General features: G+C 42.0%; 1 protein-coding gene across 2 annotated transcripts in view; it reads right to left on the bottom strand.

Annotated features, from left to right (window-relative positions):
* Positions 1-15518, bottom strand: part of CIT (citron rho-interacting serine/threonine kinase) — a 144577-nt gene that overhangs the window by 123763 nt on the left and 5296 nt on the right. For both annotated transcript variants that reach the window (XM_015425327.1, XM_015425328.1), the window contains exons 6-8: positions 14615-14708; positions 3560-3763; positions 2421-2574 (exon numbers count right to left, since the gene is read on the bottom strand). In XM_015425327.1, the coding sequence (XP_015280813.1) occupies positions 2421-2574; positions 3560-3763; positions 14615-14708 (452 nt within the window). The remainder of the gene's footprint in view (positions 1-2420; positions 2575-3559; positions 3764-14614; positions 14709-15518) is intronic.

The raw sequence follows: 15518 nt of genomic DNA, 5'->3' as shown, positions 1-15518 counted from the left end.
CTGGTTTCAGTTGTTACTGATAGTGGTGGCGGCTCCTAGTTAAAAGCCTGGTGGAAGAGCTCCGTCTTGCAGGCCCTGCGGAACTGTAAAAGGTCCCGCAGGGCCCTGATCTCTTCCGGGAGCTCATTCTACCAGAGTGGAGCTGCCACCGAGAAAGCTCTGGCCCTGGTTGCAGCCAGCCTGGTGGCCTTGAGACCTGGGAGGGCCAATCGGTTTTGTGATCCTGACCGTAGTATATATGGAGAAATGAGGTCCCACAGGTAAGTCGGACCCTGGCCATAAAGGGCTTTAAAGGTAAGAACCAGCACCTTGAAGCGAATCTGGTATGCTATCAGCAGCCAGTGCAGTGCCTTCAGGGCAGGCTGGATGTGTTCCCTCATGGGGAGACCCATCAAAAGCCTAGCTGCAGCTTCTGGATCTGCAACAAGGGCAGCCCCATGTAGAGAGCATTACAGTAGTCTAGTCTCGAGGTGACCATTGCGTGGATCAGAGTTGCTAAATCGTTGTGTTCGAGGAAGGAAACCAGCTGCCTGATCAGCCGAAGATGGTAAAAGGCCGACTTGGCAGTGGCTGCTACCTGGGCCTCCATTGTTAAGGAGGAATCCAGGAGCACTCCCAAACTCCTAACCTCCGGTGCTGGCACCAGTGGTGCCCCATCGAAGGTCGGGAGTGGGATCCCTACCCTCGGACCACCCCAACTCAAGCACAGCACCTCTGTCTTCATCGGATTCAATTTCAATCAGCTCAGTCTGAGCCAACCAGCCATGGCTTGTAATACCGAGTCCAGATCTTCCGGTCGGAAGTCAGACTGACCGCCCAACATCAAATAGAGCTGGGTGTCATCTGCATACTGGTGACATCTCAGCCCATAACTCCGGGCAATCTGGGCAAGGGGGTACATGTAGATGTTGAATAACATCGGGGAAAGCACCGCCCCTTGAGGCAATCCACACTCTAGTGGGTACCTCTGGGAGAGCTGTTCCCCTAATGCTACCCTTTGTCCCCGACCATAGAGAAAGGAGGCAAGCCACTGCAAGGCAAGCCCCTGAACTCCTATGTTGGCGAGGCAGTGGATCAGTAACTGATGGTCGACCATGTCGAACACAGCTGACAGGTCCAACAATAACAGCACTGCCAAACCGCCACAATTCAGATGCCTCCGGAGATCGTCCATGAGGGTGTGACCAGTGCTGTCTCTGTCCCATGGCCCGAGCGAAATTATGCTTCTTTATACCATTTTTTTTTTGTTTGCTTGCTGTCAAGTCACAGTAACCCTGTAGCATTTTCTAGCCAAAAGAGGTTCAGAGGTAGTTTGCCATTGCCTGCCACCATGTCACAACTCTGGTATTTCTTGGAGGTCTCCCATCCAAATACTAGCCAGGGCCAAACCCAGATTAGCTTCTGAGATCTGAAGAGATCAGGCTATCCAGGGCTATCCAGGTCAGGGCTCTTTTTACAACACCCAACTCAAATGAGTCACTAAAGTTTGCCCTACCCACCTTATACTATCAATTTACTTTACTTCAGTTATACCCTACGTTTCTCCCCAATGGGGTCCAAAAGCAGCTTACATTGTTTCTCCTGTTCTCCATTTTATCCTCACAATAACCTTGTAAGGTAGGTTAGCTTGAAAGTGTTTGACTGGCCAAAGGTCACCCAGCAAGCTTCCATAGTTGAGTGGGGATTTGAACCTGACTCTCCCAAATCCTAATTTGATACCTTAACCACTACACGAGCTTGGGTTTGGTTCGGGGGGGGGGGCGGCTCAAAGAGCCCATAATTTCTCCATTCATGGCTCCATAGCCCCTTGCCCTCTCCAAGGAGCAAGAACTTTGCTCCATTATGAAGATTAAGGGAAATTAAGGTAATTATCACAGGGATTCAATGCCTGCAGGGCAGCTGTTGGCCCCTCCTTGATTATATGATTATGCTAGAAATGATGTTACCTTGGTTCCAGCATGTACATAGCCAATCCCTTGGTTGCCTATGGTGACTGTTAATATGCTCCAGGCAAACAAGCTTTACAAAAGTTGGGTTTTTTCCCTTTTAAGTTACAAATAACTAACAGATATGTGTAGGCAGATGGCTTATAGACAAGTTACTTTTCTGCTAGTAATTTCTAGGCTTAGTTTTTGCAAAGGATAGCTTACATGTTTTTATTTCACAGTATCTGCATTTGGAAAGGGTTTCTCTCTCTCAAGTTCCTGAGTGTCAGTTGTACAAAAGTCCCCTCACAAGGGCGAAACCCAACACCATGCAGAGTGTTTCAAGTACAAAGCAAATAAAATCCTCAGTTTTGGTCCTCTGATGCTGTGCAACCACGTATTGTCAGAGCAAAACCTCAGCAAAATTCCCTTTTGGAATTATCTTCTAATGCAGAGAAGTCAAGGGACTAATTTCAACAGCACCATGCTACTCACAGTTATGAATGCAATTCCAATCAACTGTAGAAAAAAACGAATGACAGCAGAGGCCTTCATAACCTAGTCTCTCTTTCTGCCCACACAACAAACTCTGCACCAGATCAAGGAATTCATTGCTGACTTTCACATCCTCGGGGAACTTCAGAAACCTCTGCAGTTGAAACAAAAATAAATCTTAGCGGAAAAGAAACCAAAAGCCAGAAGGCTGTGATCCAAAGAGCTAGTTTAGCCAGACCTAGTTTAGCCAAACCCCAAAGTTCATATGCACACAGTGGAACATGTAGCTATTTTTTAAAAAATTGAAAACCATTCCCTCATGCTTTATTGTAATACTTAGCATTTATAGGACACTCTCAGTGCTGCAAACATTTCATATGCATCATCACAGAAACCCTTACAGTAGCCACAAAAGAAAGTCCAGTATTATTATCCAGGGGGACCTTGGGGACCAATATTGAAATGGTGTCACCTTGCTAAGGCCACCTAGATGCAATCCTAAGCAATTTACACCCATCCAAGCCTCAACGGACATAGAAGGGCATAACACTGTTTAGGATGCCACTGGTAGTGAGTTTGTGGCAGAGATGGTATTTGAACCAGCAGTCTTCCAAATCACAGCTCATTCTTTCAGCCACTGTGCTACACCATGCAAACTACTTTTTAAAGCTTCTTGGTGTCAAATGCAGCTTCCCATAAGAGTATTCAGAAAAGGGTATCCTTTCACAAGAAAGGCAAAGGGCCCTTAGACGCCCAGGATAAACCGCATAATTAGATCTGGGCAAGATTTCATTGCCTCTCCCAAACACCAGCGGAAACAGAATAAATTATGCACAACAAAATAAATAATGACTATTTGCACAGTTTACAATGGTCACAGATTTTACTTCTCTAGTTCCATCATTTCAGTTAATGAGCAGGATTATGATTTCTAAACCCAGCCCAGGATAAACTTCAGGACAAGACTGAAATTTTGCTACCGGCCTATCAGAGCTCATTTCACAAAGTCATGACATATATGCTGCTAATATTCAGAAAATAATACAGCAACAGAGAATAAACAGAGAAAACCAGATAACATGCAAAACTTGGGACCATATAAAGCTTTCAGAACATACAAAAAGAAGCCCGGTTTGTACCTGAAAATTCATGATATTATTGAAGGTTTTAGATGATGTTCCTTCAGCAAATGGGGACTTTCCATAGATCATTTCATAAGCTACCACCCCCAGGGACCACCAGTCACATTCGGATCCATATGAACCCTTGCCATCACCATTCAACGCCGTTAACATTTCTGGAGCCATATAATCTGGGGTACCCACAGGCAACTTGGCATTCACCTAAAATGTATAAACACAATTGGTAGAAGGGGGAAGGAAGGAGCAAGCTCATTTACACCAGGCTCAAACTCGCCCACATTGCTCCAGGCAGGTGCTGTTGGCTTGCAGCAGCTCCCCCTCACTTCACACTCATCCACCTTGTGGCAGTATCAGCTCCCACCCTGCTTATGGGGGCTGCCAGCACACAGTGGCAGTGGCTTCCACCCATTTCAGGGGACAGGTCCCCAAGGACTTTTCCCAGTAGCCTTAATGGCCGAAATCTACCACTGCCAGTGATAATACTCCAACCACCAGCCATTTTTCAGTTAGTGTGAAAGCAGTTTTTCCATTACAAATTAAAATGGTAGAATGGGCTGCAGTGCTTCAGACTGCAGGCACAAAAATCAGGGAGGGTGTTTTTTTAAGGATTTTAATTGATTATAATATTTTCAATGCACTGCAAGCTGCTTTAAGTACAATTTTCTAGGCAGGGAATAAATAATACAAACAAACATTATCAAGCAGGTTATTTTTTTTAGTTCAAAGAATATTCAGAGTAGGAATTCACCACCTGTGGTGGTGCAACCCATTCTGTTGCTTCAGGGCACTCCTACCTTATTACTATATCGTTATGCTACCTCTGTGAACTAAGCATCAGTTAATATGAAGGACGTCCAGGAACCCCTGTACAACCCACACTCAGCTGCAGGGGAAGATCAATAGTGATGTACATGTTTCCTTCAGAGAAGCCTGCAAACTGTAATGCTTCTTTCCATGCCTTTAAAAGGTTACAGAACATGGGACAAGAGGAGGGTGGAGTGCAAAAAGCATCAGGAACAAAACTTGGTTAGTGACTGTTTGAGAGGGAGCTGAAGAAAGACCAGTGAAATAATAAAGACTGGTTGGGGACACACTTCCTTTAGAGAAGGCAGCAGCCATGGCTCAGTGATTTTACATGCATCTGTTTTATGTGCAGATTAATTAATTTACTTCATTTATACCCCACTTTTCTTCCAAGGGGGACCCAAAAAAGCTCACACTGGAAGAGAGGAAACCATTTTATCCTCATGACAACCCTGTGAGGTGGATTAGGCTGAGTGTGTGTGTGCAAGTAGCCTGATACCAAAGCAGTTTACACTGGCTACCCATCCACTTCGGATCCCAGTTCAAGATGTTGGTTTTGTCCTTTAAAGTCCTATAGCTTGGGACTGGGGTATCTGAAGTATCTTCTCCCATACCTTCCTGTCTGGGGATTAAGATCATAGTAAGAGGCCCTCCTGACTGTCCCCCCAATCAAAGAAGCTTTTCTGGTGGGCGCACAAGAGAGGGCCGTTTTGGTGTTAGCTGCATGATTATGGAACCATCTATCCAAGTAGGTGCTCCTTGCCCCTTCACTTTCTGAGGCAGATGAAGACAAGTTTTATTTAGGACTACATTTTATTAATTTAATTATCTATTGACAGTCCTAATTAAGATTTTAAATTGTTCTCTTTGTGCTTTTTATGACTGTTGTTTTAGTTACATTGTAAGCTGCTTTGACCTCAAGGTGGAAACGTGGCTAACAAACATTTTATATAAATAAATAAAATAAGGACAACCAGCAAGCTTCCATGGCAGAATGGGGATTCAAACCTGGATCTCCCTAGTCTAACCACTGTACCACACTGGCTTATAGGTTTCTAGTTCAATCTCCAGTTAAAATGCTCAGGTAATAGGTGATGTGAAAAACTTCACTATGGAGGCCTAGAAAGCTGCTGCTAGTCCTAATTCTTGTTTTGTGTCCCATAGACTTGGGAAACTGGCACTGTCAGTTTACCTGAAATGTGATTTTAAAATTGCATCTCCCGATGAAAATGACAGGTAAAAACATTCCCCTACCAATTTCAGATACCAGTCTCAGAATCTAATGAAGACAGAGTCCTGAAACACAAGCTTAATGAAGATAGAGGTCTTTTAATGGCACAAAAACAGAAGCTGACATAAGTACAGCTAAAGTTTAAAGCTGAAAAAAGTCCCTTCCAGTCAAAGGCACATCATGACAAATTTAAAACCAATAAATTTTGCTGACACTTGCAACATGGTCTAACTAAGTCAAAGTGTTATGAACAGAATATGCTTGCCCCAGTTTTTAAATGGCAATCAATATAACTGAGGCATAAGGGCAGAAAAGTTGCTAGCAAACATAATGATGTGGCTGAGATTTTCTTTACTCAGAGTCCAGGATGCAGACATATGGTGACAGAGTCTCTGAAGACACTGAAAATAATTAGTGGAAATATTAAGGCAGGCCAAAGAGAGCTGCTTGGCTAAGGTTGCCAACAGGCCTGGAGAAGACACAGGATATTTAACAGAAGTTTCATGTGTAGAAATGGATTTTTATGTCATGGAGGTGAACAATGGCTCCTGGTCAATAACATCCAATTAACCCCTATTAAAGGAATAGGACTTTTTCTCCAGGTCTGTTGACAAATCTGTACCTTGCAAGGTATTCCTTTAGCAGCTCAGGCTGGTACACCTACTGCAACCCTTCACAGAGGTGTGACTTGGTAAAGCTCTTGAGGCTGCTAAAAGAGATTGTTCAGAGCTTTGGGATTGATTGTTCAGAGCTTTTGGACTGGGTGTCATCAATACGCCGATGACATGCAGCTCTATATTTCATTCTCCAAGCCTCCAGATGCTTCCATCTAGGTTCTGAACCAATGCTTTGAGGCTGTGGTCAAGTGGCTAAGGCAGAACAAAATGAAGCTGAGAGAGAACAGAGGTAACATCGATTAGGAAGGCTAATATTCTAGAGAAACTTAATCCACTTGTCCTAGATGGAGTGGTTAGCTTTTTCAGAGCAGATTAGGAGCTTGGGTGGTATTCATGGATTCTGCCTTGCTGCTTGAAAAGCAGGCTGGCAGACTTCCAGTTGACGGCGACTTGTGACGAGCGCACCCCATCGAACTCCGCTGGGAGCGATTCGCATCGGGGCGGCAAGGAGGGGGATCAGCCAGTCTTGACCTCCCCATGAAGCTCTTGGTGGGAGCTTCTAGCCTGGAGTGCTGAAGGGGCCGCTCCTGAAGTTCCAGCTTGGAGAAGTGAGCTCCTTTTTGCTCTGAAAGGTCCCACTGTCCTGAGACCAATAATGGTGCTCAGAGACGTTACCAGACCAGAGCATACAAGGACTTAAACAAAAAGATTAATCTACGTGGCGAAACGACCCAGCGATTAAAGAAACAGTGAGTTAAGTTTCCAAAAGAAAGACATATACAAGGAGGGTGGAGGAACAAATATTGATATAGCGAAACGGCGTAGCTCCATAGAGAAAAGGGGGGAACTCGTGGAGGAAGAACCCTACCCCGCAGCAAAACTTCAGTGTAAAAGAGAAGCATGCCAGGCTTAAGCTATTAAAAAAACACCCTATTTAAAGTGGAATACATCTGGACTAATTATCTACATCATAGAAAAATCTTAGAACTTTTACGAACTCTTACCAAAATATAAACAATGTCTCAGCGTGGGGGTAAAAAGGCAGAGTTTCTGCAGGAAATACCAGCACAGCATCACCAGTCACAAGATCAGAAAATACCAGCGAGATAGCCACTGCAATTTCTGAAGCCATGCGCCCTCTGCTGGACCAGCTGACGAACCTCAATCAGAAAATTGATATTTTACAGAAAGAGCTTAAGGAAACTACAGCCAAATCAGAGAAGTCAGCTAAAAAGATAAAAAAGGTTGAAACCAAGACCAAAGAAATAGATCAAAGAATGGACATTGCAGAAAAAGAAAGAACTTCTGAAAAACAACAACTATTACAGCTACAACTCGAAAGATCTCTCTGTCCTGATATTTCAAGGGGTTCCAGAGAAAAAGGATGAGCTTAAGAGAAATCATAAGCGAAGCCATGGCCCCCTTGATTAATAACAAACCTGAATCAATACAAGCAGATATTGATATGATTTACAGAACCTATTCAGAGTTTGTTAAAAAATAATCTCCTAGGGGAATTTTTTGTGAAATTTGCAAAAAGATCAACAAGAGACTCAATACTTAAAGCATCCACAGCTACAACAGTTAACATTCAAGAAGAAGAGATAAAAATATTGAAAGATGTTCCATATGAACTATGTAAGAAAAGGAAGCAATACAGAAATATTACAGCATTTCTTCAAAAGAACAATGTACAGATGGATTTTTCCGGAAGGACTTATATTCAACTTCAATGAGAAGAAGGAAAAGATTGACTCTTTATTAAAAGCAGAACTTTTTCTTAAGCAACAACAAACCCCAACCAAACAAAGAAAGGGAGCAGAGAAAGGGAAGGCAACGGAAAAAAACAGCAAACACTAATCTGATACGGATAGTTCATCCTCTACAGCTACTTCCGTGTCTTTGGGTGAAATTTTTGACTCTGACTCTGATTCTGATCTAGGTGACGCTGTTCCCAGAACCTTTAAAGTAAATCTACCCTGGCAAAAGAAGAAGAAAAGTAAAGACAAGAAGAAACCTAAGTGAAGATCTGAGATTGCCTATGTTGACATTTAATGAATTCATATTATCATCCAGATGTGATATAATACCAAAAATGCCTTTTTGTTCTTTCTATTTGAATACTTTAATTAGAATTTAAATAACTGAATATAACCACTAACATGTAGATGTCTTTGGGTATGAATAGCTTATCAAAGTACCTTGTTACTTTCTTCTGTAGTTTTAGTTTTGTAGTTTGTAGTGGAAATCAAGAAAAATTATATAAAAAGAAAAGAAAAGCAGGCTGGCATGGTGGCCAGGAGCACTTCCTGTCAACTAAATCTCATTCGCCAACTCTCTTGTTATCTAGATTCAGCCTACTGTAACCTCACAGTAGGATTACTACAACGTGCTCTGTGTGGGAGCTGCCCTCAAAGACAACCCATAAACTACAAGTGGTCCAGAATGCAGCACCATGATCAAGGCTCCCTCTAAGCTGTGGAGTCTTGTGAGCAAAAATTCTACCTTGTGAGCAACTGGCATTAAAGTTGTGAGCGAGCGATTGGGCTGCTGCATCATTACTTTCCTCTGGAGCCCTCCTTCCTGAGCTAAAACAAAAATGTGTGAGCCGGAGGCTAAAAAACTGTGAGCTGGCTCACACTAACTCAGCTTAGAGGGAACACTGACCCTGACTATTGCCAGGGGCTAGCATATGTTGCCCATTTTGAAACACTACATTGGCTGCCAGTCTGTTTCCGAGTTCAATTCAAGGTGCTGGTTACAACTTTTAAAGCCCTTCATGACCTGGTACCCACATTTTTGAAGGACTGATTCCTTCCATATGTCCCTGTATGCCAACAACAGTCATCGGACAACAATCTGTTGGCTATTGTATGGCATCATGCATGTATGTTGTATGGCATCATGCAAAGCCTAGGCCTTTTGCATTGTGGTTCCAGCTCTGTGGAATAGGCTCCCAGAAGACATGAGGGGAGCTTCCTTGGACATTTTCAGGTGATGCTGCAAAGCCTTCCTGCTTGTCAGGGTTTCTGAGGGAGTCTGAACTGGCAGGCATCATTTAAGGGAGGGGAAGAGAAATTTTGGGGTTTGTTGTTTTCGTTTTGGTTTTAAACCGAAAATGTTTTTAACTATTATTGTAAGACACCTTGAACCACAAGGAAAGGCAGGATATGTTTTAATAAATAAATGTCAGGTGCAAGTCAAAGTGCTGGCTTTTACATTTAAAGTCTTTAAATATCTTGATATTAAGATGGTAGATTGGATCTACCAATCCATACTTGGAAGGCACTGATGGTCATGGATCTTCCCTGCTTTCCCCTGCCTTAGCAGCCATTTCCACCTCCAGAAAAGTTGATTCCTCAACTCATGGCACCTGCCTACTGTAGTGGACACATGGGTCAGCAGGCCGCAAAGAAGATGAAGAGAATAAAATCACCTTTCCTGCCTCTTTCACAAGCAAAACTATTTCTTCTGTGAGCAGAGTTTTGCCTACTGTAGAAGGAGTTATTTTGCCCCCTTCCCCCTCCTCACTTCAACCCTCTGAGTCACATAGCTATTACTCCATGTATGGGCCACAAACCCAGGAGTCAACTTTCCCATGTTTTGTGAGGGAAAGCAGTGAAGATCTAGAATCCTTGCACAAACAGATTGCTAGATTCAGTGTTCAATTTCAACAGAGAATGTGACAAAATCTTTGGGGTATATTTGTTATGACTGCAGGAGGTAAACCCACTTCTCTTATTTGGCCACCAGAACTCTGTGCATGGGACAACGATTTACACTGTAGATATGCACACATTTTCTGAAAGGGCATCAAAAGCAAACACTCAGCTCCATTTTTTCCCTTTAAAGTCCTGCAGAACATTCAATAAACTGGCTGCAGATCATGCACTCAACCTAGAGTTTTTAGAAGCATGCCTTCAGAACAAATTTGTAGGTCAGCATCCGAAATTCTCTCTCAACCCCCATCTATCACGTTCCCTGGTTAGACATAGTTACCAGACTGACTAAGTCCAAAAACTGAGAGTCACATTTATGATTGCTCATTCACACCCACAGACTATTACAGAAGAAGAAGAGAGATTGGATTTATACCCCACCCTTGGCTTACAAACTCCTTTCCCTTCCCCTCCCCACAAGACACCCTGTGAGGTGAGTGGGGCTGAGAGAGCTCTGACAGAAACGGCTCTTTTCAAGAACACCTCTGACAGAACTATGGCTTGCCCAAGGTCATCCGGCAGCTGTGAGTGGCGGAGTGGGGAATCAAACCTGGTTCTCCCAGATTAGAGTCCGCGCACTTAACCACTACACCAAACTGGCTAGATGAACATACAGGAAGTGTAAATTAAGTGTCAGTGATTCAGAAATAATATTAAATGCTTCTCATGCTTAAAAGCCTGTTTAATAGGTTAAGACAGTCTTCAGTAGTTACCTACCTACACATGTCAGCAAACACTGGGTCTAAAATCTGTGGTGATAAGTTTCCAATGATTTTTAACTTTAACCTTAAATGTTTGCCTTTTCTTGCTAGATATTCTATTTCTGTACCATTTTGTTTCAGGGTTCTGTCCTCGTTACTTTCCAGAAGTAATGGCCTCAGAAATGAGTACTGAAACATTTCAGTTTCCATTTTGAAATCAGATTACATGGTAAATTGAAAGCATCACTTTCCCCAGTCTATGGAATCATAAAAATACAGATAAGAATACTTTGGCACAGCATTTGACCAGTCCTTGGCCCAGAAGGAGAAATGGGGTAGAATAGGACAACACATCAGAAAGGTGATGAGTAACAAAAACCAACTAATGGTAAAGAACTTACTGCGCCAGAGACTGACTGCTGTCTAGCATGATGCAGTGGTCAAAGTGTCAGAGGAGACCCAGGTCTGAATCTCTGTTCTGCTATGGAAGCTTGCAGAGGGGCCTTGGGCCAGTCACTCTCGCTCAGCATATCCTATCTCAAACAGCTGCTGTTGGGGAGGATAAAACTGAGGAGAGAATGATGTTGTGATGGACTGTCAAGGGTTAATGCCTCACTGAGTCTGAGAAACTTTGAGTGACAGGCTCTTCAAACGGAATTCTATGAAGAGCATCACTTATGAGTTGACAGTCGGGAACTGACAGTTGAAGAAGAGACAGTTGAGCCCTGATTGGGGACTGGGAAAGTGGCAGAAGGAGTTGGTGGATCAATGAGGATCCCCATTCAAGCCAAAAAAGGGAAATTCCTTTTAGTTCAGAGACATAATCCCACCCTTACCTGGATAGCCCATGCAAGCCCTATATCGTCAGATCTCGGAAGCTAAGCAGGGCTGGCCCTAGCTAGTATTTGGATGGGAGACCTCCAAGGAATACCGAGGTCATGACACAGAGGCAGACGATGGCAAACGACCTCTGAATGTCCTTTGCCCTGAAGCCCCACTAGGGGTCACCAGAAGTCAGCTTGACTTGATGGCAAAAAAGGAGAACTAATCCCTGCCCAGTGAAAAGGGAGATAACTCTTAAGAGAGGAGTGATCCCTGAGCTGTATATATTTTATTCATTATTTTTATTATTAATGTTGACTTATATTCTGCCCTACCCACGAACGGGCCCAGAGTGGATGACTAAAGTTAAAACATTTCACAGTAAGAATTAATAATGCTCATAATCTCATAAAAGCATCTATAATAAATAATTAAAACAGATTTAAACTGAGCTATAAACAAGACAGATGGCACAGCAGTTTAATATGGTAGGCACAGAAACTGGAGCCGCTAGGCTGTAGACCAAATTATGGGTCTTCACTTGAGGATGGAAGGGTCAGCATATAAGGTTATTGGGAACTTGGATGTACGTTCCTGCCTTCTAAACATGAAGTGTCAGTGAAACTCAGAAACCTATGCTTGTGAGTTAAAGCAGAAACTGAAAAGAAAGCCTCTCTCCTCAAAGTTTCAAAGACCTTGTGGAAAAGCAAAAATACTTACTTGCTGGCAACATATTATCTGGAGTTAATGTGATTACAAAGTTACCTCAGGTTTTATCATCTATTCACCTTATACATCCTACCTCTGATTTCACCTGACCTTTTCCCCTCCAAGTTAAATAAAATATTTTGTTTATTTTTGAACTTTCAAAAGCCTCTTGTGTGCCATTACAGGAGTATAATATTAGCAGGTGACTTCCACCACCACCCCTTGTCTCTGGGCTGTGCCAGCGTCATCAATATATAAAAAATAAAGCAACTAGGTGGGACAGCCATAGACAATAAATAAGAAGAAAAGAGGTAAAGGGGCTGCTCAGCAAGAAAGAAGAAGAAAGAATGAATCCTGTGCATGAGGGAGGGAACAGGGTGAGATTGTCATAGATTGTCATAAGCCATTTTGTGTCCCTATTGGGGAGAAAAGTGTGGAATAAAAATCTAAATATAGATAACTGTGGCTGACACTGCTGTGACATAATAAGAGGATGATTAGGGTTCATTAGTGTTTTAGTTTCCCTCACTGCTTATATTCATTAATTGCACAAATTAACCAGTTTCACCCACTGTAGAGAAATATGGTTCAACATTTGCTAGCTAGATTAAAGGCTGCTTTCCAGCCCATGTCCTGTCTGTAATAGGCCACATGCAGATTCTCTTTGAGAAACTCCTAATATGCTTCCAAAGAACTCTGTACAGTTTGAAAAACCCTAATCTATTTACTTAATTCCCTCATCAATAATTGTTAGTTTAACTGGAAAATACTTCCAAATAGCCTTTTAAAAAGAAAACTTATCAAAAGAATTTAATAATGTACCCTGTTTTAATATACATAATTATAATTTGCACTAAAGAACTCAGACTAGAACACTCAAATGAAACTGCAAGATCAGATAATATTCATCTCCATATCAGATCATATCAGTTACATTAGTTTAATCAAGAAGCACTTGTTACCATCACAAAAGACAATTCTAACAGTAATCAAAAAGACTATTATTCACCAGCCGCAAGATCTCAACTATCTAATTATCCATCTCAGTTTCATCCTAATTTAGCAGGGTTGTTATTAAAGAACCAGAGCAGTCACTAGTTCTATCTGCTGTTTTCTTCTTTCATCAGATCTATAAATACCTAGGAATATGTATTTATATATCTAACATCACTTTTTTGTCTTAAAACAAACCACAAACATAAATGAGAATCCCTACCAATAATTACAACATGCTTTAACATGGTAGTAGGGGATTTTAAAAGCTTGCACTTTCTCAAGATAAACCTCTGCTAGAGGATTATCAGTCACTAAATTTGCTGCCTAGAACAGTTCTCTGTATAGTTTTTTTAAATCTGGTGTCATATACTTGTATGCCTCTTGGGCAGTTTATTTGGCCCTAGATAATGAGAACAGCCACTCTAACCTACGTCAGTCCAGGCATGCTTTTTTACAAATCAAAATTAGACATACATACTTCACTCTTGCATCTCAAGAGATATATTTTTATTCTTTGGACTATTTGCCTGCAGACATTAACCCCTGTGCATCTTTATGAGTCACTATACTAGGTATGACTTCTGACTAGAAGGCAGCAACCCCAGAGCAGCAAATCACATAGAGGTACAACATGCAACTTCTTTTTACGAAGCTTCTACTGCAACTCTGCATTGAGAGTGATTGAATCCAGTCACACCTGATGCAGATGTAGCATACTGCCCCCCCAGCCATTTGGAAAGGCCAAGACCAGAGCATTTAGTCTAAGAAACAAACAGTGGGCATTCTCCTTTATAGATGGGTACATCAGCATCACAGGAACATTTTATTTATCTTCTTGCAGCACTGTTAGTAGTTCCTCTACCGCAAACCATTTTGGAATTGCAACAAATACAGTATTACATCTCAGTTCACTGTCTATCTACTACACTATTATCCTACCCCTTTCTCCAACAAGATCAGAGCAGCATAACAACCCACTGTAAGGTAGGGTAGGTTGAGACAGAGTGACTGGCCCAAAGTCATCCAGCAAAGAAGAGATTTGTATCATGGTCTCCCAAGCCTTTGTCCAGTACTCTAACCAGTATACCACACAGACAAGAAGAGGACTTCTAACAGACTTTTGTGCTTGCTGACTGGAACCCTATCAAAGAAAATACTGAAGCAGACTAAGTATTGTCTTTCTGTCATAAATTAGTATGTTTACATGATATAGGGAGAGAAAAATGAAGACTCCCCTCACAGAAAAAGAACTCAAGAAATTGATAAGTAATTGACAATAGTCTTCTACTGAAAAGAAGAACAAGACTCAAGTTAATATTAGAACCATTGTGTAAAGACATTGGTGTCCTGTTACTAATATACATAAAATTAGAGACAATTACAAGAGCCACAAGAGCCAAGTTATAAATTTTTATTTTCTGCATACCATCTGGGCAGCCCAGAATTTTTATTACCGTTTTGTTCCCTGTCATTTTGGCAGCTGACCCAAAGTCCACCAATTTGATGTGTCCAGTTCTATCAATGACTATATTCTCAGGCTTAATATCTCTGTAAGTAAGCAAAAAAAAAATTATTAATATAGCACCTTTAACCCATTCACAACCTCCTCCCTGCCCCATAACATTTTATAGAAGTCAACAGCACAAGCTGGGAGCTTGCAAGGAAAGTATGATGGCAGGGGGAGAAACACAATGTATGCTGGTGCCTGGCACTGCAGGATTAGTCCTCTTGTAGTTGGAGCTCCAGACCAAATCCTGTTGCTTAAGGGCAGACAGGGCCCGAAGTGGTAGTATCCCTATCTCACAGGAAAAGGCAAGCCAAAACCGCATCTACACAGCTACACATCTACCTTCCAGAGCAAGCAGGAGTAATAACCTATATAACAATACCCTTATCCACTGAAGATTGAAACAAGCAAGCCCAAGTAATCTGGATCTACGTTTCAACTGTACCCAGAATTTCAACATTCTAAGCTAATGTATCTGCATTTCTTCCTACTTCACTCTCAGGCATTAAAGATACAGAGATTTCCTCAGAGAAAGATGGTGTATGCAAGTTACCAACACCATATAATGAGCCAAACAAAAAGGAATGGACCAGTGTTACATTATAGCTCTGGACAATGCAACATGCAGCTATTAGGAAACATTAAACTATTCTTACAACGAACAGTTAAAGCACACCTTGTTTTGACAATTCCCAGCTTTCATTCAAAAAGCATGTGATCTATATATCAGAAAGCAGTGCTAACAGTTGAAACAAAAAACTTTCTATATTTTCAAGGCTCAGTACTGCAGAAGGAAGATATCAGGAGTTCAGGAACACCTCCTGCCTGCAAATCCCAACCCCACACAGCAC

Source organism: Gekko japonicus, unplaced genomic scaffold (genome assembly GCF_001447785.1).
Source record: "Gekko japonicus isolate JY-2015 unplaced genomic scaffold, Gekko_japonicus_V1.1 scaffold135, whole genome shotgun sequence".
Classification (NCBI taxonomy): domain Eukaryota; kingdom Metazoa; phylum Chordata; class Lepidosauria; order Squamata; family Gekkonidae; genus Gekko; species Gekko japonicus.
The sequence above is the reverse complement of the archived record's forward strand: the minus strand, read 5'-3'. Positions and strand labels throughout refer to the sequence as shown.